Source organism: Prinia subflava, chromosome 2, assembly GCF_021018805.1.
Source record: "Prinia subflava isolate CZ2003 ecotype Zambia chromosome 2, Cam_Psub_1.2, whole genome shotgun sequence".
NCBI lineage: Eukaryota > Metazoa > Chordata > Aves > Passeriformes > Cisticolidae > Prinia > Prinia subflava.
This window is the reverse complement of record NC_086248.1, coordinates 84,187,919-84,210,606: the sequence shown is the minus strand read 5'-3', so window position 1 is coordinate 84,210,606 and position 22,688 is coordinate 84,187,919. Positions and strand designations below refer to the sequence as shown.

Genomic DNA, 22,688 nt, shown 5'->3' with positions numbered 1-22,688 from the left:
CCATTTCATTCTAATTAGAATGTTCTTGGCTTTAAAGGTTTCAGTAATTAAAGAGTCATTATATATTGAAGTTTCAAACTTTCATAGTTCTTAGTGTGATGTTCCTAATATGGCAGTTTCCGTTTATTTATGCATAATCATTTTGACGATCTTTTTCTTTGTACTTAACTAGTGCTGTTGAACTTAACATCCTAAAGAAGATTACCTTGTGCTAATGTGGAAATGTTTTCAGGTTTTCTTTTCTTGAGATTTTTCTTGTCTTTTATGAGTACTGTAGCATAAAGGAGTTGTTAAATTAAACACTTCTTAAAATTGCTATTTATTCAGATATGGACAGAAGCACAGCTTAAAGTTCTCTTCTGAGACTTGATTCAACAGGAGTGCATACAGATCTTTAAGCGAAAATCAATTACCACAGTATCAAAGATTAATTTTATAATTCATTGGACAGGCTAATTCCAAGGTACTTGGTACATATGTAGAACATGATGCTGGCTTTTTGTAGATCTAGGTTTTAAATACAGATCATGTGCATTTAGGAATTGCTGTACATCTCTGTGGGAGTTACCTTTAACTGTTAAATATCTCATTTCAGTGAGAGGATGTCGTCCTGGGAAGATTGTTCAGATGACCGAAGCAGAAGTTCGGGGCTTGTGCATAAAATCACGGGAAATATTTCTTAGCCAGCCTATTCTTCTGGAACTAGAGGCACCTCTGAAAATTTGTGGTACGTAAGCTTGATATGTACGTGTTTTATTTAGGTGTTTTAATCCAGTTCTGTGCTAAGGGGTTTGAAAGAACACTGAGTCAGGCAAATGAGCTTGAGTTGGGATTAGACGGAGATCTTCAGCATCTTCAATGTAGTTTTCAGGTTTGATTGGATTAAGTGAAGAAAAAGCAGCTAGCTCTAGGTACATTGCTGATGCTTCTCACACTATTTTGGAGCAAATTTCCTTGCTAATAAGGGCTGCTTGTGACCTCACCTAGTGCAAATTTTGCATTGTGTTCCTTCCTTGTGCAGAGCTGATGCTCTCCTGATCACTATTTCAGAATGCAGTTAGCTGCTTTTAAAAGACCCACATGTTGGAGTTGCTCACTCAGTTGCTTCAAAACATAAACAAAACAAAGACCTCATAAAATGAAACACTTGAAAAATTGAAGGCATTGTTAGTCTTTCAACTGAGAAAGTAAAACTGAGTGCAGACTTAAATTACATTAGCTACCATGTAACAAATTCCTTGAGCTTTACAGCATGTTTAGCAAACATCAGTATTACTGTGAAACACAAATAAAACAAGTTTTTACCTCACTAAGCCTTTATAAGATGCTAGACTTCCAAAGTACACTGTAACTCCAAGCTTATACAAAAGGTTTAAAAGGTATTGTAAATACTGAATTGTAATCATCCTTCAACTTGCTTATTAAAAATAGGCAATGTCCTTGAAACCATAAAATTACTTGAATTAGATTAAAGTGTCATAATATTAAAGGGAAAACAATCTTTGTATTTGTTACTACATATATGTTCAAACATAGATTAGCTTCTTCCTGAGAGATGCAGTGTCTGCAGTGTGTTTCTTACATTAAGAGAGGATATTATCAATTAAAAAAACCCAAACCCCAAAATAAAACAGCCAAACCCACAAACAAACCACTAATGGCCAAGTCATTTTCAAATGACTAATTGCTTAGTAGGGTGGGGAGGAAAAACCAGCCCGGCTTGTCTAATGACAAAGTTGACGGTAAAATGCAACTTTATCACGTTGTGTTTTCTTTAGACTTTTCACTGTAGTGTTATTGTATTCCTAGGTGAAGAAAACAGGGAAACTCAGTGATTGTAATAAGTCAAGGTCTACAAAGAATAGTTGGCCTGCTTCAAAGTTAGCTCTTCCTCATCTGCTTAGATCAAGGCAGGTGAAAGGACTGTTAGGTGTGCAGTAATAGGTGTAGCTAATGCACAGTTAAACAAGGCATTTGTTATCTTAAATCAGATTCCAAACACAGTGAAAGTACCAGGAAGTGTCAGGTGCATCTAAATTTAATATTAGAACAATTGTCAAAGCTGCATTTAGATGAAAGAAAGATGATTGCTTTCACCAAAAGCAAAATATGCACCTGGTACTGCTTTGAACTATTACTTTTGTGTGTTCAGGCAATGCCTGAGGAACCATTATAGGATTGTCTTGTCTTACAATCAAGTCAGCTCAAAATAAGCTCTACATCTCAAATGGCTGTGTTTTAATGTAAGATGAAAGATGCTCTTATGTAAATGTCCATTTTTAAATAGATGTGCTTTTTAATGTAAATCTTTATATCTGGTAGACTTCAACTTGTGCTCACCTGAAGCTCTATTTTAAAATGCTAAGTGCCTTCAATGGAATGGTAAATGCCTTGGTCCCTTTATAAAATTGTTTCTGTAAAATGTTTTTCCCCATTAAGTGCATTTACATGTATAAGTAAAAGTAGTTACAGATAACGCAATAATATTTTCTGTGGTGTGTTTACTTGGTAGTTAATTCTATCAGTGCTGAAGTCTGGAGATTTGATAATATGGTTCCGGAGTACTAGACTCAGCACAGAAATTATTTGTAGAGGACTCTTCTGCTTTCTTCAGGTTGTGACCTGAATATCAGAATATCTAAGTATCAGTTAGAATACAAATCATTCTTGTTGTTAACATACATGTAGGAGATTTTAGCTAATCTGACAGAGCTTCAGATTGTGACTGAAATTGGGTCACTGAATACTGATCACCTTTGTTAGAAGAAAATTGGAAAGTGATTCTTCTCCCTGAGAGAGGAATAGTTATGGGAGAATGCTGCCTAAAGGAAAAAGTACTGCATTTTTCATGGAAAGTTGAAAGGAATATAATGTAGCATGTACTCTTCTTACCGCTGTATGCTTTAAGAATTGAACCAGAGAGCATACAGGTTTGGGAATCTTTTCTTTTGCAAAATGAAAAAGTTGTGTGAGTTGTTCTTTTTTATCTTTTGAGACTGTAATAGCTCGTGTTGTTCTGGGGAATAACTCTGCTGAACAAAGTCAGGATTTTGTCACTAAACAAGCAGCAATAACGAAAATACATTTATGTAACGCTTAGTGTACAGGACCAGGAGGTCCTGAATCTGTGTACAAAGGCTTTTGGAATATCTGTTTTGCATCTAGTCACTCTGGTAATGAGTTTTCCAGCCAGCTGGAATACATTGTATGTATGCTGCGAGTTCCTGTGGAGCAGCTTTGGCATCTTCACCCACAGCTGAGGGGTAGTTTAGCTTTGGCTGCTCTGGTGTGATACACTGTGGTGGTGTAAATGCCACCCAGAGCTGTTCTGTGGAAAGCTTAGTTAGTTTTAAAGCAGGCAGTGTGAAGAGTAACATGACAGGTGCTTTCCCGAAGAGCAAGCTGCAGGGCTGAGTATCTTGTAAGGGGTGGCAGTCTGTGAGTGTGTGTATTGCTTGTTACACGCATCAAAGGAGGAGTCAGTGCTGAGGGATGGGATTCCTAATACAGCAGTGTTATGGGAATTGACCTTTCAAGTAAGTGTGCTTTGCCAGCGCAATGTTCAGTTTCTCTCCAGTCTGTTTGAATTCTTAACTGATCTGTTTTTGCAGTAAATAATGTGACTTTTTCGTGATACATTTGCTTTCTGGTCATATACCTGTTAAATTAGAGATTTTCTTTCTGACCTTGATTTAATTTAAATGAATTAAAGCTTGGTTAGAAAGCTTATGTTTTATTCTGAAGACTTTTGTAGCTTTTGGGTTTCAGTTTGGCTTCATACCTGACATAGTAGTTCTACAGATATGATGAGTTATTTATATCCTGTGAGTACTTCAGCTTTAATACTAGCATGGTTCTTACCTTTGTGATGTATATTGCCAGTTTTTAAAGGCGATATTAATGCCTTTTTTAATGTCACTGAATAAAAACTAATTGGCTAGCTTAAGTTCTTGACTTGTGTAAGTCTTTATGTTGTTGCACTAATCCTTGGTAAATATTTTTTTTTAATTCAGGTGATATCCATGGTCAGTATACAGACTTGCTTCGATTATTTGAATATGGAGGATTCCCACCAGAAGCTAATTATCTTTTCCTTGGAGATTATGTAGACAGAGGCAAACAGTCTCTGGAAACAATTTGCCTATTACTGGCATATAAAATCAAGTACCCGGAAAACTTCTTTCTTCTAAGAGGAAATCATGAGTGTGCTAGCATCAATCGAATCTATGGATTTTATGATGAATGTAAGCAACATCTATTACTTTTTAAAGACTACAGCAGACTAATACTGTGTTTTGGAAACATTTGTAGTAGTGACTCTTGTATTGCAAGGGTTTCAATATTCTGTGAACCTGCTTTGAAACTTTCTAAAAATACTTTCCAAGCCAAGGTTAAAGTCACTCTAGTGCATTACTATTTTTCCTTCTGCTGCCCTTGAAATGCTGTTGTAAGAGATGGAGGGACACCTAAGTGTGCTAACAGTAATAAAATCCTATGAAGACAGTTTGCTAACATTTTTGCTTAGGCTCTGATATGTATTACAGGGTTTTAAAGCTGGCTTTAAAAACCAGCTTTCTTTCTAATGTCACACGTTGTTTTTGTAGGCAAGCGGAGATTTAACATTAAGCTGTGGAAGACCTTCACAGACTGTTTTAACTGTCTGCCTATTGCAGCCATTGTGGATGAGAAGATCTTCTGTTGTCATGGAGGTGAGTTGATGGTGCTAAACTGATTTTGGGTTAATGCTATAGCAAATGGAGTGTGCTGTGTATACCTGGTATTTAGCTGGAGATATTTAACCTTGTGTTGTCTGTAAAGGTCACGCTTTTTTGTGCACTTGTCAGTAGACCTCATTCTTAGTTGATACAGGCCGCCCTCTTGTGCTTGAGGGGGAAGTGCATCTGTAAGTATTCCCGTTGGTGTATCCCTCTCTGAGGGTCACTTAATGCTGGAATTATTGCCTGCTTTGCCACATGACTTGTTGCTGCTACTATATATCGGTGCAGCCTTCCTACCATTGGCATTCCCAGCGGTGAAGAATGGCTTTCACAAGTCACCTTGGCTCTGTGCCAAGGCCTCTTTAGCTGTTTCACAACGCTTTGGTGGGAGGCACCTCTGAGGCCGCACAGTCAAGCCTGCAGCTGGCAGCAGGACATTTGTTGACACTGGAACAGGTTGGACATGGCTGGCATGGACTCCACAAAGCCTTTGCTGCTAGGCAGTCTGTATTCTGTGGGTGCCTGTCCCAGTGCTGCCCTGTTGGTGTGATGAAAAAGGTGCTGGGTGTTGATCTGACTGAGGGCTGTGACTTGTCTGAATATTGGAACTTCCTTGGGCTCTCTTCTTTGTAGAACAGGCCTTGCCATGATTTTACAGGCAATGATGCTTAACAGGTTTTCAGAAGCTTGCAGTGTCAAACAGTTGACAAGAATTTCAATTACTTGTAGTAAGAGCCATCCTGCCCTTTGCAGCTGTATTTGCAACTGCCTCCATTAATAAGCAACTTACTGCCTTTCACTGAGTGATCCAGAAATGGCGTGGTAGATGTCACACCTGTGTTACCAGTGAGATGGAAATCAGTGGAAATGAAAGCAGTAATTTCTGGTTTGAACATCATTTAGAATTAATAATGTTGTGTGGCCCAGAGTTCCTAAGCAGACTCTTCCAGACTTCATGAGGTTCTATTGATAGCTGCCATCCTGCCTTTATTAATTACATGTATCAGTTCAAGAGCTATGCCTATATGGAATGTGCTTTAGAGATGGTCTGGAGTATTCTCATATCTTGTATTGAAAACTTCTGCCTCCAATGCATGCTAAAATAAGTTCTTGGGGTCTTACACATAACATGCTCAGAGATGTTGTTAAGTCTCTGTGAAAACGTAGCTAATGCAGTAATACCCTTGGGTCTGCCAACCTCTGGGTAGCACTGACGTGTCAAAATACCTGTTTGCTTACAGCTCATCTTTTAATCTTATTCTCAAGCTGTGTGGTGGTGGTATTCTCTTTTTAAGAAGTGGTATCTATCTTACAAGCTAGATCTCATAGTTTTAAGAATGTGAGATGTAAACTCACTTCTGGACTTAGGTAACCAAATAACAGTGGCTAAAAACCCATGTAATGAATTTGTCTCCAAAACAGCTCGTGAAAGAATTACTGTTTTACTATCAACATACATTTTTGAATTTTGGTGGTTTTTTGGAAAACAAGAGAATGAATAGTAACAAAATACTGGAGTGTTTCAGACAAACACTTAAGGTTAGGTGGAAGATAATCAAAACAGTTTAGCAGGTAGAGCAGAACACTGTGACAAAACTGGTGGCTTTGTGTGTATGTGTTTGAGACCTGAACTATGAGAAAGAAGCCTTAAGAGCTATTTTTCAAGAAAAAAGATTTCAAGTTTCATTGTAAATGGGGGAGGGGTGTGTGTGAATGAAGTTTTCCTACTTGACTGAACAAGAGGTGATTTTGTGCATAGTATGCTTTAAGGATCTTCCTGTGAGAAGCAGTATTTACTGCATTATTCATTGCTAATTGCCCCTTAAATTGTATGGGCTTAGTCTGTAACTGAAATTATTGCCTCTCTGAACAGATCTGCAGCTGTGAAACAAAGTGAAAAAATTACTAATGTGCTGTGTGCTCCTAATAAATGGAAGTGGACGTTCAGCACAGAAATAAGTTTTGCCCTTTTTCCACTCTTCTCCAGTCCTATCCAAACTGCATTCCAGATCCAATGAAGTAATGGACTGTCAACGCCTTTTCATGATGTTACTACTCTGTTAGACACTGAGGCAGCAACACAAACCATTCAACTCTGCTGGAGGTTGAAGCTAGCATATAGATATAAGGTAGGTGCCTTTTTTACTATATTGCGCATTTTTGCATAGTTTATTTTAAAAATATTGTCCTCTGGGATATAATAAAACTTTGCAAAACCGCATAACATAGTAAAACAAAAGGCACCTAACTTCAACCCCAGTAGGCCATCCACAATAGCTTAATATCCTGAGTCATCCCTCTTACCTAAACTTTTCTGGGCATCTCTGTTGAGTTATCCATATACAATATAACTCAAACCACTTTTGCTATCCCTGTCTCTAAGTGTTTATGCTACTGAACAGATCTTTCATTGCGTCTTTTCCATCTCTCTCTCTTCCCACATTCCTCATACATGTCAAAATTTGTAGTTTTTTTAAGGCTGTCCTCTCAACTAACTTCTGACTTTGCTCTTTATCTCACTCCATTAAAGCTTATTCCATAACCATTCCTGACTTCTCCCTTTCTCTCTGCATTGTATTCTGTACTGCATTGCTCCTCTTATCTATGACACCACTCTCTAGCTCTGATCTTTAGAGATCTTACATGATTAAAGTTTCTATAAAGGAAGTCCATATTGTAGTGTCATATTGAGGGGATACATTGATCTTATCACACTGGATTTAACCTCCGAGATGGGAGTTGTGTTTGTACATAAAACACTGCATTTATGTAATATTTTCAGGCTCTGGAATTCTGTTTTTCTTGTGACATTAATGACAATGAACTGGATGTTGATGTTTAACTCTACTTGATTTACATAGTATTTGAAGATGACACTATAAAAATTAGTCCCTATCACATTTACTTTACCAATTACGCCCAGTCAGAGAGAGGTTTAAATCAAATTTGATGAACCTGCCAGGAGTAATGACAATTCTTTGTTTTATCTTAGGGGAGAGATGGTCTTATGCTTCAAAAAGATATTATACTGAAAGATTTTTCTGTGCTTAGCTGCTGTGACAATTTCATTGTGTACTTTAAGTATCTGTAGGTTTCAGCAATCACTTTAGTGGCGGCAGCTTTACAGTGAGCTTTAGCCCGTGTTTCTTATAGCCTTCATTTAACACTGATCATGTAGGACTTTTCTCTGTAGGAATGATTTTTGAGACATTAGTCATTTCTTTTTGTGCAGGGGGAGTTAGGAGAATACTTGGGAAAATAAATAGTTACAAAGAAGTCTGCAAACCTGCAGGCAATTCTGTAGGGTTTTGCTATTTTACAATAACGTAAAATAGCACAAAAATGGACAGCCACAGGGTTGAAGCATTGTTTGTAGTAACATTTCCTCTTAAAGAGTCATAGAGTGCTTTGAGTTGGAAGGAACCTTAAAAATCACCTGGTTCCAATGGTTCTGCGGTGGGCAAGGTGCCTTCCCCTAGACCGGGATGCTCAGTCACATGCAGCCTGGCCTTGAATGCTTCTAGGGGTTAAAGGTATATCTTGGTGCAACCTGAAATGCTGAGAGCTGTAACTTTATAGAAAGCCACAAACTGGTTGTGCTTATTTCACTGGGACTGCCCATTACAGTCTCTGGATGTGGTGCCGAGTGCTGATGTCACGTGTGTGCAAATAGATCAGATCTGGGGACGGGCAAGCATAGATTTGTCAAAGTTTAAATGCTGATTGTCTACTTGAATTTATATTATTATTCCTGTATTGTTGTGTTTATAGACTTGATTAATACCCTCTTTAAGTAGTTTACTGTCAGATTTCTGCTGTCCTTTACAACCTCAAGGCAACAGTGTGAAAACAGTTTTAGCAAGCTGATGGTAGCAGAAGGTTTTCATCATAAGACTGCTTCAAGAAAAATAATCTAAAATCTTCGTACTTGAAGAAAAGTTCCTCAAGTCTGTATCAAATGTTTTGGTTTCTGTCAAATGTTATTGTTATTGTAACATATGCATTTCCACTGTGCAAACTCTGATGTTAGCTGAAATTATTTTACCTGGTGAAATGACATGTGAAATGACCTTTCCAATGACAGCTTTCTTCTGTCCTGTTCAGAGTTCTGGACTGAGTCAAATTGATGTGGTTTATTAATATGAAATGTGTTTCATCACAAATAGGTCTTCATGTTCTGTTTTCAAATTTGCAGCTTTCTTATCTAGATACGTTGGCCTAAGACGCTTAGGACCATTATTTAAAGATGATTTAAGATGCTAGAGCATCTAGCAGGCTCTCTTTCAGGCCTCTGTGCCCCAAGTAGAGGAGCTTTAGTAATCTCCTCAAAGGGTGGCTTTGGAATTCCATGCTTTAATTGTAGTTGCATGTTAATGTCTAAACTATTGAAAGATAGTTGTATCCCTACAAAGTGATTTTTTTTTTTGAGTAATCAAAGTTCACTTATAGTCCACTTCAGCAGCTGAGCTACAGTAGATGACAACCTCCATGGCTAAAAGAATGGTAATGAGGGCCCCTTGCTAATGTCACCTGCATTATTCTCTCCTATTCAGCAACTTAATTGTCTTCTAGCAAACTGCCTTTTGTTTATGTTGCAGTGGAAACAATGGATGCTGTGTGCCTTTGAACCTCAAATCTTGTGTTCTCTGGAACCCTTTCTGCAGGTAAAATGCGTATATGAGTCACTTGTTTTCTTGTACTTTACAGGACTGTCTCCAGATCTCCAGTCAATGGAGCAGATCCGGAGAATTATGAGACCTACAGATGTTCCTGACACAGGTGAGTGACGTGGAGTTTACTGTAAATAGGTCTTAATGATGAAACAGGTTTAATCAATTTCTGTGTAAGCAGTGTAATGATTTAATGCAACCTCTGTTCACAGTGCAATATTCCTTGGTGCCTGTATAAAATGTGTGCCTTGTTCCTCATGATGGCTATGTCATCTGATATGTTAAAGGTTGTTGTATGTGGTGTTGTTGTTTGTCATAGCAGAGTAGGTATGTTTTTCAATAGGTGTTTTTGGGTACATTATTCACAAGTTTCCCTTAAAACATCTTAGAAAGCTAATGAAAGATAAAGGAAACTGAAGCACTAGTTCCCCCTGCCTTGGTTAGGTACACAGAAACCTTTTAGTCTATCGAAGAACATATTTGTTCAAAGTGAAATAGTATAACAAAGTTAAATTTTGTGGGTGTTTAAGTATTTGGGCTTCTCCCTGTCTCCTTCCTCATTAAATTTGAAAAATACAGCTCTTACTTCACTGCAGTTGGGATTTCAATTGTATCTATCAATGTACTAGTTGTGAAATTTTCTTCGAATAGGGTATTGTTCTGTTTATAAATGTTGGATGCAAATTGCTAGTGCTTTCTATATGATGTTCTTTTGAATGGTTTAATCAGTCTTGCTCAGTGTCTCCTGTATTACAGATTTTTTTACTGGTCGATTGAAAAGTCTGTTGAGCAGTAGAATGGGATAGTTTTTAAAGTGTTGATTTAAACAGTGGTGTGAAATTAACATTCAGAGGAGATATAAGATTTAAAGCCTTTTTTGAACATAAGTTACAATTACGCTTTGAAGCAGAAGAATTGTTTTTCCTGTAATGTTCCTTAATGTTGCTGCATGGGAGTAATTCAGGGACTAATGTTAATATATCTACTGTCCCTTAAACAACACCACTTCTGTGCAAGCCAGTATGTACACTCCTGCATTATAGACTGGTGAGTGATTGTTTCTGTAGTTTAAATTACTACACTGTTTGTCCTTTTATGCTGCTTATTCACTCAATGCATAACCAAATAAATGTCAGCACAAACGAGTCAATCTCTGCATATATCAGCATTCCCAGAAAAGATGGTTTTGTTCAGCAGGCAAATAAAACCGCTTGAGCCACCCCCACTCTAGGAATGCCCTTACAGAGTGTAGTTCTTGTTTCCATGGACACTCCACTGAAACCATCTCTCTTCTTAGTACCTCCTAAAAATAAGTATGGAGATCTTTTGTAAAAGGCTTTTGTTTTGTGTAGTGTTTTGTAGTGTTAAGTTTGCCTTCAGAAGCAATAGCTCTGTGTGTACTGTCAGAGCTAAAATGAAATGTCCCATCAGAGGCACATGTGCTATGGTACAGTGACAAAGGTCTTCATCTTTTGGACCTGTTGAAGGAAAGCAGTTTTACATAATGGAAGTAAATCTTGTGGACAATTAAAAATCAACTGAAGTAGTCTCACTTCCATGAAAGTTTCAAGCCCTTCAAAGCTATCCCTTTGTGGAGAGGTGTCACTTGGGGAATGTTTGTGTTGATAAAGAAGTTTTGGTAGATGATCATGTGGCTGTGCTAGGATTAGATCATTATGATGGCTTCTTCTAGGCTGATGAAAAAAGCCTTTGCAACTTCAACTGCAATTTAAAGACCTCTTAGGACAGATTTGCCTATTGTTCTGTATGACCCTAAGGATTATTTGATTTGGGGGAGAAAATAGAAGAGGAAGCACTTGCTAAATAGCTGAGACAAGCAGCTCCTCTCACTTGCTGGAAATGCATGGTAAGAAGCCATTAGGGACTGCAGGGCAATTACTGTTTTGAAAAACAAAGTTGCTCAATATTGAAGTAAATTTCAGTCAAGTTAAGTTTTTATCATGCACTGTCTCTATTCAGTAGTTTATTTCTGGATAGAAATATTATCTAAAATGCAGTTCTTGTACTTGTTATGTTCTTTCTCTTCTAAACACAAATAAAATTTTAGCCTGTTGTTAGAGAGAAGCTGTGTCTGGCGCCAGAGCCCATTTGATAAATGTATGTAAATAAAAAATGGTCCAGTTGCACAATAGGCTTCAGACATTGGTTTGCTTGATTACAGCTTGAAGGATGTGTTGTTTAAGAAATAACAATCTTCAATATTTTGTTTAGCACGTAACCAAATGTAAACGTAAATCAAACTTCTGAATGGCAGATGAGGGAGCCTGCTGGCATATCTTTCAGATTGTGAAACAATGCCACTAAGTATTTATATGCCTATGGGTCATCACAGGTAAAGAAAGTACAATTTCACGGAAGGCTGTGAAATGCCTTTCAAACGTTTGGGGGTTTGTTTGTGTTGTATTTGGATTGGCCTGGTTCCTTCTCATGTTAATATTTATGGAAAGTTCTACATGTGTAAATCTTTTTTAGTACCTGATGTTAACTCCAGATTTAGCCGTCCTTTTGTTGGCAGCAAAAAAGAGATCTTGACCAGTGCTAAAGTGCCAGAGAGGCTTATTGTTCTAGCTTAGATTCCAGACTGGCTATCATGAGGCTTTTTGAAACAGTCAACAGGGTCCAAGCAAATTGACAGTGCTGTGTGAAACGATATTATCAGTGTTTTGCTGTGTCACATTTTGATTTAGTCATCTAAGGTTCCTCATGAATGGTAGGAAAGGTAAGAATCAAAGCTGTTCGTGTTCAGAAACTTGTGCTACAAATTTGCTTGCTGCATTTATGACTGGCCTTGCATAGGACTTTTAAATTTACTGCAGCTTTCAAACTAAGCTTTCTTGGTGAGCTGTGAAATTGATGGTTGCCTTTTAATACACATGCACTTTAATATTTTTAAACTCCTCAAACGTTCACTGTAAACACGCTGAATATTACAATAAAAGATTATTTCAGAGAACTATTTGGCTCTGACTTTTTTCATATCAAGGCATTTTCAGTGGTGAGGGGGGGAAACAATCTCCAGATTTACAAACTGTTTGTCAGAGTTGCAGTTTAAGTATTGTTGCATTTGTTGGTAATTTTCTTTAGGAGAAAGACTTATTTTCTTTAGGAGAGTTGCTCTGGTAATTACAATAGAACTGTTTTACATCATAAAATACCTCCTAAGACTGGCATTTTCACTTGTATTATCTTTCGAAGGTTTGCTCTGTGACCTGCTGTGGTCTGACCCAGACAAAGATGTACAAGGTTGGGGTGAAAACGATCGTGGGGTCTCTTTCACTTTTGGTGCTGATGTGGTCAGTAAATTTCTGAATCGTCATGATCTGGATTTGATCTGTCGAGCTCATCAGGTATGAATTTTGCTGCGGCTGCTTCCTAGAACCTCTCCTGCTCCTTACCAGTAGTGTATATTTGGAACTTAATTCGCACTGTGTTATTTCTGGAGAAAAAAATCTTTCTAATGAGGGGCCTATAAAGGCTGTGTCCTTCTGTTGGCTCATGTTTAACTGTGTTTAATGTCAGTGGAATAGAATAGTAATACTGGATTTCTCCACTGATCTCTTCCTTTTGTACTGTCTTATTGAATGTTGGACTGATGTATGTGAACATCAGGTAAAGTCTCCAGGTTTAAAGGGGCAGAGTGACTTGAATTTGAGATTTGCACTGAAGTTTGAGTTCTTCAGTTTCAGCAGTAGACAATTCCCTGGTGGTTCTGGCTTAAATAACCTCTGCTTCGCTTCATGGATTATTAAATGCATTTTGACTATCTCTACAAACAAGTCTGTACATTAAAACTTCCACTGTTTCCAGTATTTTGGTTCAGCTGTCTAGAGTACTTTGGCATCAATTGTTTTTCTTCCTGCATGTTTCAGTCAGGCTATTTTTGTGTTTTCAATCTTAAGCACACTTTTTTATTAGGTTACTTCAGGCAAGAGTGCTAGTTAGGTGGACATCAAGTTTCAATTTCCTATATAACATTTCACTTTCATTATTTAGTCAATTTTAGAAGCTCCCTCCTGCTGTGAAACAAAATTAGGCTCTTTATTCTGTGTCTTTGTTTGGCTTGGATACACTATTAGAACACTGAAAATTTTTTCTTTGTCATTTTACTGCTAAAACATTAGAGAAGATTCGGTATTGATTCCACATGCTGACTGGATTTCTTAACAGCTGATTGAGATTGCTGCAAATTTCCTATATTCATACAGTTGATTTAGCTCTTTGTAAAAGAAGGATACCTTAAAAAGGATCATGATGATTGCACCAAAGTAAGCAGTTGGGTGGACAAGTTATACTGCATTCGAACAAGAAGCTTTTATTTTGGGAAAGAGAGAACGTTCTTAGCTGATGCATCACACTACTTGCACGATTTTAAAGATGCATTATGCTCTTGGGCAAGATCTGGCAGAATCACTCTTTTTTTATAATTTCAGTGCTCTAAAATCACCTACACTTGAGGTGTGTGTAATCAACACCAATTTACGCAAAACTTAATTTTTTCAAGTTGCAACAGAGGTGATATCCAGACCTGGTGTGCTCCAAACTAATTACGTCAAACAGTCACATTCTGTGTATAAAGCATAGAATGCTGGGAATCATTACACTGGCAGTGTGTAATTGGACTTCAACTACAAAAATATTAAACAGTCAAGCTGATGTGTGTTTAACATTTGAAGTGTCAGACATGGGGTATGCTACCTGGCCTGCCAGTGTCAGGTAAGACAAAATGAGTGAACTTGTCCTATCTGGAAGTCAAGACATGAAATAGCTTTTTGATGAGTTCATGCATCTTTCTAATATAAAGTCCAGTTTGTCTCAAGATTGGTTTTTTTCCTTCAAAATTTCTTATGTAAGCCATTTTGATTTCTCTGGTGTTGACAGGTGGTTGAAGATGGGTACGAGTTCTTTGCTAAGCGGCAGTTGGTCACCCTGTTCTCAGCTCCAAATTATTGTGGAGAGTTTGACAATGCAGGGGGCATGATGAGTGTGGATGAAACTCTGATGTGTTCCTTCCAGGTACGGTGCATTTGTGCATTAAGATGACCGTGGGTGTTGGGCTGTGTGGACCACGTTAGTGTGCTTGTGGATGTGCTGGTGGTTATTGGAAAGCAATATTCCTGGGCTGTGGAGAGGACTGCACTGGAGGCTGGCATGTGTGAACAACTGCAAACCAACTGCAGTTGTTGGTTTGCAGTTGCAACTCCAGAAAACTGGGATTTGATGTTTTCCAAACCATTGCATATTAAGTTATTCATGCTGTTCAAAAGCTCATCTCAAATTTTAAAGTTTAAGTGGATGTTTGGTTTTTTTTTGGTTATACCTAGTGGTTGGAGTACACAATTATGCAAACTAATGGTTATAGGGATCCTTTTAATATGGCTGCTTTGATCAGATTTTAGTCCCTATTTGTTCCTGGATGTGTTTTCAGCCCCCTTTCTTTCCACTTCCTATCTCAACATGGTGGTAGAACTAGAAGGATTTAGAGTTACTATTATTGCTGCATGTAGAACTAAGAAATTTGTAGGGTTGCAATGTGATTTCCATCCCCCCCACCATCCCCGTCCCCCTTGTTCCTGCTGAACAAGGTTTCATGTGGGCTTAACAGTATTTGAAATGTTCTTAGTTGTTGCTGACTCAAAGGAACTTCTTTATTTTCTCTAAGATATTGAAACCATCTGAAAAGAAAGCCAAGTACCAGTATGGTGGACTGAATTCTGGGCGTCCAGTCACTCCACCTCGCACAGCTAATCCACCGAAGAAGAGGTGAAGAAAGGAAATAATGTAGAAAACACCATCAGATCTGTCAAGGACAAAACTCCATATTACAGTATATAATAAGTGTGCACTGTAAAACCATCCAGCCATTTGACACCCTTTATGATGTCACACGTTTAACTTAAAGAGACGGGTAAAGGATCTTTATTAATTTTTTCTAGTAGAAAGATGTGCGACACTGTATTGTAACAAGTATAGCTCCAAGTTCTAATATCCAGCATAGAGAGGAAAAAAATTAGGAAAAAACTATTTCAACTACATATTCACATTTACCACGGTTTTTAAAGTTGACCAACATCCCAGTTAAAACTTGGTGTAATAGTTAAACCAGATGAGAGCATGATGTTCCATTTGTGTAATGTGGTCTTATTGTTGCTTGATTGCTTTTACTTTGGTTATTTTGTAGCTAGAATGATGCGGAATATGGTATCTAGTCTTATTTCCTGGCTCTTTGAAATTGATATGAGGAAGGGGCTTTCTAGAACAGCCATTGATCTCTTATCCTCCCCCTAATCCCCCCTGGTTTTTCATCATAATCCCGTGTGCCCCATTATAATGCAAAGTTTATAGTACAGTATCAATTAAAAGGCAAACTGAGTTCCAAATGCCCAGACTGGACAGCTTGGCAGCCAACACACATCAAGACAGAAAAACCTGTCCTGACCTTTTAACTGCGACACAATAAATTTGTGCACTACACTATTTTAAATTATTGACATTACACTGTGCAATGGCACTTCATTTAATTTAGATAGGACAAAAATGGTATTGCCTATTAGTTGGTAACTTAAGTGGTACCTTGGCTTTAGTTTTATTAGCATGAAACACCTTTGGCATGCTTAGCTTCCAGGTAACTTCCTACCTGCATCAAAATTCATCTTGCATAGTTCCACAGAACATGAAGATCCTTATTTGCTAAGCCTTTGAAACCTGACATTCTTTTCCAGAAGAGAGTGTGTTTAAATAGATGTTCTTCAACATACAACAGGCTAGATGAAGGGTGGTGAGTTGAAAATGCTACAGGAATGTCCAGCTTTATAGTAAGGCTTACATCACTAAAGTTTCTATCATATGGATTTTCATGACGAAATTTCATATACTATTGTATAGACTTCTGCTTTGTAGTGTACTATAGTAGCAATAATTTCTGTATGTGATCAAGAGTTACGCAGTATTTCTTTTCAGTTCTTTATGAAAAGAGTTAACATTGGCAAATGGCAAGATATAGAGAAGATACAAAATATATAGTAGGATAAACGAAAGGCACAGATTTGTCATGCTTTAGGATGCAATACTTATTGGACAAAATTACAAAAGCTTTTACTGAATACTATCAAATTCGTAAGATTCTTTGGGGGAAGGCTGCAGATTTATACCATTCTAAATGTGCATCAGTAGATGTAAAACTCTTGACTTCAGTATTGTCTTTGAAAATGTTAAATTGAGGATTCTAGTAACTTGTTTTATGAACTGGCACATTATATAATACAAGAGATATATTGATTTCTGACACAGTGAGCAAGTTCTTTAAAATGGATTTAAGTCTCTTTTCTAATTCCATTTTGTTTTAAATGCATATTTTAAATGTAGGTTTTTTCATTTAGTAAAAGTTGTCTAATTCATTTGAATGAAGTCTGACTGGTTATTTTAACAAACCTGTTACTCAAAATGTGTGGAGTTGGTTGTTTTTAAAAGAAAGGAAATCTTACAATATATCTGTTACTGATTTATACTGGGTTGGTCTGTGGTTTTGAACAATGGTTTATTTCACCCCACTTTGAAGTAAACACCAGTTTCAATGCTTAGAATAAAATGTCAAACTAGATTTCTTTTGATGTTGTTTAAAGACACTTGTTCTTGAAAGTCAGTGATGAGAGCTTATGTGAGGGTAACTGCAGTTTGTGACACGGTAATTAATGAAATCTAATCTGTAGGCATTGACATCGTAATTTCCTGTTCTAAGTCATTGCTTACTTGAGATTTACTTTAGCAAGTTTTGAAAATGCTGGGTTTTACCAAGTGCCAGCCTCTGTGTTACCAAACATCTGGATTAACTTTTCCATTTTTTCTTTAGTTTCTGGAACAATGTCTTCTGTATCATAAAATGTCCAGGTGTAAAGCTGTATGTTATGTGAATACCTAACATGCTCGCTTGTGTTACAGATGCTATGTCAAAAGAAAAATAAAAAAGTCTTTGGGCCTTCTTCTGTGTCCTAAAGAAATAGGAAATTTTTAGTTTATTTAATGGTACTAGTAAGCCACATTGGGTGCTGGTATTCTTGAAGAATTGCTCTTTTTATATAGCAGCAGTCATTTGGCAATTATTTGAATGCTGTTTTGATTTCTGGAGAGTTGGGATGTCTGCTAACATCCTTCATATATTGGGGAAAACACACATGCTGTGGTAGTCTTACCCTTATAGGTATGACTGATATTCCATACTAAAAGCAAGTCTGATACATAACAGAACTCGCCACTTCAGCTTACATTTAATATAGATCTCTATTTTTAATATTCTCCATTCTGGGAGAAGTAGAAAAGATAACCTCAGTCTAATTCCACTCAAATAAAATTAACTTTCTTCCATGGAAATTGCTAGTGGTCTATTGGCTAATAATTTTTTTTCACATAAACATCTTGTCTATACAAGCCTTAAATCCTGTTAAATAGCTCGTGTAGTGTGCTGGGAATAAACAGAAGGATTCTCAAATGGGCTGTGGAGAGGCATGTAAAACATTACACCATTTGAGATGCGTTTTTGCATGTTCTCCACACACACACACACACACCCCTTTATCTGACAGTAATGCTAATTCCATGTTTGTAGTAGAGTACACATGGCACACAACCTCTTGTCTTGTTCATTTTCAATTGATGGGCATTTTGAATTTTCCAAATACAAATTGAAAGTATGCTGCAAGGGGTGCTGCTTTGGTCTCCTTTGTGTTGAATGATGCAAGATTCTTATTTTGCATCACTTTTTTTGTATGCTTTATAGTGCTCAGTGTTTTCTATGCATGGGTAATTGCTCGCTGTTTTAGAGGAGGGAAAAGTTTCATGTACTTGTGATAGTACTACTCCAATACCTTGAACAATATTTCTGATCTGATATATTTCCAAAAACTACTGTAGAAATAGACTCACTGAAAATGCTGTGAGTGTCTTAAACTAGTGGATTGTGTTTGGTTTGAAGCATCTAGACACACAGGAATACCTGTGGCCACTGAAGGCCACTGAGTTGGTCATTTTGCTTCCAAGTTTAGTGTGATTAATTGCAAGTGTCCTGCTGCAAGTTTCAGGATCCTGTTACGAAGACAATGTCCATTTGTTCTGTACTTTCTGTTGAGCAGGAGGCCAATAGGTAGGTGTGGCACAGCTTGTAGCATCCCAGTGCTATGCATTGTGATGTACTTACTTGCCTGGGAAACTGATGGAAATTTTTCAGATCGGCAGAAGGAAGTTGCTTTTATTGTCAGTAACCTACATCCCTGTTGTAAGCTTGTTTGATCATAGAAATCCACCTTGCTGTGTTTCTGCCAAAGTCAGAACTGATGAGCAGAAAAATATCTTACATGAAGAAGTGTTCCTGTCTGTGGCTTATCTTTTGATAAGTCTAAGTGGTATTGTCAGATTGAATTGCTGGAGCTCTGTGTGATTAGTTTGGGGCTGGGAGATAGTTTTTTTGCGCTCTAGTAATAGAAATATAGAAGACACTATTGCTGTAATATATGGTTGAACTGAAGGTGATCTGAGAGTAAGTGTTCTGGATAGCTGGAATCTTCAGAATTTGTAGATGACAGACACAAATATTCCACGTGTGTCCTTGAATGTAAAGCTCAGAGGTTAACAGAAAAGGGATTCTGCTTTGTTGAGGTTTATGTGGATAACGATTGTAAAAGCCTAATGTTTAACTAGGTCTTGCACTTCTTCCTGGCAGACTATTAACTTTTGTGTCCATGGCTGGTTTTTCTGGGACTGTCCTTGTTGCCAGGTTGGTTAGAGATGAAGACGCTTTAAACAAACTCGCCAGGTAATAATTGCAGCTTAGCGAAGAGCAGAGACAGTGGTACTGTCAGTGTCGTATTGCTTTTGAACTCATCCGAATTGCAGTGTGGTTCATGATTGGTATCCATCTGCTTTGGAATGTACATGAGAATAAACGTGAATATTTGACTTCAAATGAACTTGTGAAAAAAGCAAGGACGAGAGAGTGCTGGGACAGAGATGGCAACAGCACAGTCAAATGTCTGAGTCCGCATGGGCTAATTCTCTCCAAAGGACAGGGAGGGCTTTTTGATACAAGTCAGAGTTTGCAATAACGTTCAATGCGTGTAGCTATTCTTGTCAATAAAAAGTAACTCAATGTATCAAAACCAGGGTTGGGACATTTAGGCAAAGCCCTGGATGTTTTTGTTTTGTTTTTGTTCTGTCACTTTCTTTGCTTCTGCTAATTAGCAACAGAAGCTTTCAAGTTCACTCTCAGTGCAGCTGTATACTTTTGTCACCTGGATCATAAGTGGGTTTTGCTTGTCTTGTTCCAAAGGCTTACCAAGGTTTTGGGGACAGTATCTGACCAGGTGGCTGCATGCAACTCGTGGGTTTATAACCAAGTGTTCTCACTGCATGTACTGGATGCTCAAAGCTGAAGGAACCTCAGACCATGCTGGGCTGAACACTAAAAAACCGTGTGACTGGAATTCGTTGTTGGGGCAGTAAAGAAGGTATGTGGATAAAGACACAGCTTTAGGTACTTGTTTTGGGTTTGCAAAATTCTCATCCATGGATTTCTGGAACTGGTAGTGCCTGAGCATCTTCCCTGCAGAGCACTCGAGGTGTTGGGAAAACAGCTAAGCTGTCTGCTTACTTGTTTTGTATCTCGTTGCGCCTTGTTAAAATAAATACTAATGGGTAATGAAGACACTTCATTCTTTTTCCCAGTATCCTGGTTGAACTCATTCATCTCTGCATCTCTGTGTCCCAAGAAATGAGACTTTAAGAACAATTCACAATAAGTGTTTGCCACAAGTCCTTGCCAGCACATGACTACAATAACCTTTTCCAAGAAAATCTCATTGCTGCCTGAAACAGTCAGAACGGGTGGAGCTTTAAGCAGAGGATGTGCACTGCCTGTGGCCCAGCACAGCTGCTTTCCTGGGTTCCCTTCCTTTGCTGACAGAATCTGCAGACAAAGTCTTAGAAGCAGCCGTATCAGAAGGCAGGTGATAACTAGATCCAGCTGCCAATAAAGAGCAACAAAAACTCTTTTGTATCTTCAGGTGAAGATGTAAGCTTTATGTGAAAGATAAAAAGCTCATAGGCTGAACTGTAGAAGTACCACTTGAAAAAAATCCTCTTTAAATAGGTTAGACATACCCAGATGTTTAGTGTTTTAACTTCACCTGAGTTACTGTTAAACAGAGGAGATAAAACAAATAGGAAGGATTATAGTTTGTATATTCTTACAGATAGTTCATATTCAAAAATAGTAAATTATATTTGCAAAAAGCAAAATAATTAAGCTACTTGTTTTTTCTTGGTGGAGAGTTTTCCTTCCTCCTATTGCTTTAAGTGTTTGACTCTTCAGGGTGCAAAAGAGAATGCTGTGGGTGGATTCAATTAATTATTAAAAAGGCTCAACCAGAAAAAAATGGTATCTGGAGGATAAAACTGGTGCAGCTCATGACATGAAGCAGAGGAGCACACAACACTGATGAATGCAGAGGACAACTATGGCAAGTGAATATATTCCATTGTAAGTTTTTCTCCATTGTTTTGAAGTCTCAACAAATGTAATGTGAAAATAGTTACAGCTATTTCATGTTGTTCCTTCTGACATCCAAGCAGCATTTCTACAGTTGCCCCTGTAACTCACTGTCTTGTCAAATTTCTTGGCATGTATAAATCAGTAGTTTTCCATTAGCTACCCCAGAATATTTCATTTTTATATTTCAGTTTCCTGTTCCTGGGTGGCCATTTGCAACTTCCACAAAGACTGAAGGCATAACACTTCCATGGAATTCTGTGAGAGGGAACATTCTAGGAGAATTGCATTTTAATAGGCATCTTAGCTGCACCTTAATTGCATCTGGTTTCCAAGAGACTGAGTTAAGAGAATGAGCTAAAAGACTTAAGGCCCTTTTCTTGAAGCAGTACTGGAGAACAAATATAATATTTAATTCATTCTTACTCAAGGCTCTTACCTAAAGGTCCAATAAATGACTGATGTGGTAGGCTTAGAGGCTCTTGCCTTGCCTTTACCACCTAGCGTAAGAAGACATACTTTTTAATTTGGTCTGACTGGCTTATACTAATACTATTACAATGATTTAGCATGGTTACTCACTAAAAAAAAGACGAAATCCAGTTGATGTCATTATTTTTCCTTTCTCCAGTTGGTCTGGCATGCAGATGCCATCTAGTGGTCGAAGGACAGTGCATGGAAAGCTGTTACTCCATCTGCAGAACTGACTGACATTTATTCCATGTTTATGCTGCTCTTGTCTCGTGTGAAGACCTTATTCCTTGATCAGTACTGAAATATATGCATGGTGCATGGCTTCATAACAACTCAGACCTTGATGTATTGAAACTAGGCCTACCTCAGTTAGGTGTACAAATTTATTTCCTAGAAGTTTTGCAGACTTTGTGAAGTCTCTTAAATTATCTGAGGATTCTGAAGGGGGTGTAGTGAGGGGTGGAGAGAATCAGAGCTCCCATGAAAAGTGTTGAAAATTAGTCTTTGTCTTAGGTGAATATTTCTGGATTTCTTCCCTCACCTCTAGAAATCTGTTTTCAAGTCTAACCAAGTTTGGGGAGATTATAGATCATCTGCATTGTTTTCCAGTGATTGGAGAAGGACTAGTGGAAAATACGTAAAAAAAAAGTGTGAAGTATGTTTAGGTCTGGTATATATCATAACTACAGAAAGAAAATCCACTGGTTTTGGCTTTCATGTGGAATTTTAATTGGGAGATGCTATCAGAATAGGGCTCGTATTAAATTTTAACACCTTACCTGACCAAATATTGTATTATTTGGTGTTGTGTTTCTTTTAGTTACATGGTTCTTCTTCATTCTGCTTATGGGCTTGGTATTGTAGGCATGCACTGCCGAAAAGAGATCTGCACAGTTTAGACCTGTGTTGAGGGAATCACTTGATGTTTAGCCAGGTTCCACTGGCTGTCTACAATGAATGTCTCTTGAAAAGCCGTATCTGCACCATTTCAAGGCAATTTTGTGGCATTGAAGTGAATCCTCCTGATTGTCCTCATGTACTGCTTGGGATTGCAGAGCTTCTGCTCTTGTATGCTAATTGGGTCTGTGGAGGTAGTTTTATGCAACAGAAGTTTGTTCCTAGTGTGTACCCATGGTGTCAATGACCCAAATTCCTGAGTCCCACTGAAATCTGTTACTCTGCTGTCCCACAGTCTATCCTTCCTGATCTTTTTGTCATGCTTTCTGTTGCTCTGATTGGGCAGAAAAGAAGAATGGGACAATGATGGCAAAG

At 37.9% G+C, this 22,688-nt stretch overlaps 1 protein-coding gene across 2 annotated transcripts in view; it reads left to right on the top strand.

Annotated features, from left to right (window-relative positions):
- Window positions 1–17,385, top strand: part of PPP1CB (protein phosphatase 1 catalytic subunit beta) — a 29,355-nt gene extending 11,970 nt beyond the window's left edge. The window contains exons 2-8 of one of the 2 annotated variants that reach the window (XM_063390835.1): window positions 596–727; window positions 4,014–4,244; window positions 4,605–4,709; window positions 9,426–9,497; window positions 12,605–12,756; window positions 14,288–14,422; window positions 15,069–17,385. In XM_063390835.1, the coding sequence (XP_063246905.1) occupies window positions 596–727; window positions 4,014–4,244; window positions 4,605–4,709; window positions 9,426–9,497; window positions 12,605–12,756; window positions 14,288–14,422; window positions 15,069–15,173 (932 nt within the window). In that variant the 3' untranslated portion in view covers window positions 15,174–17,385. The remainder of the gene's footprint in view (window positions 1–595; window positions 728–4,013; window positions 4,245–4,604; window positions 4,710–9,425; window positions 9,498–12,604; window positions 12,757–14,287; window positions 14,423–15,068) is intronic. The other variant, XM_063390834.1, reaches the window with a different exon arrangement.
- The last annotated feature ends 5,303 nt before the right edge of the window (window positions 17,386–22,688 follow it).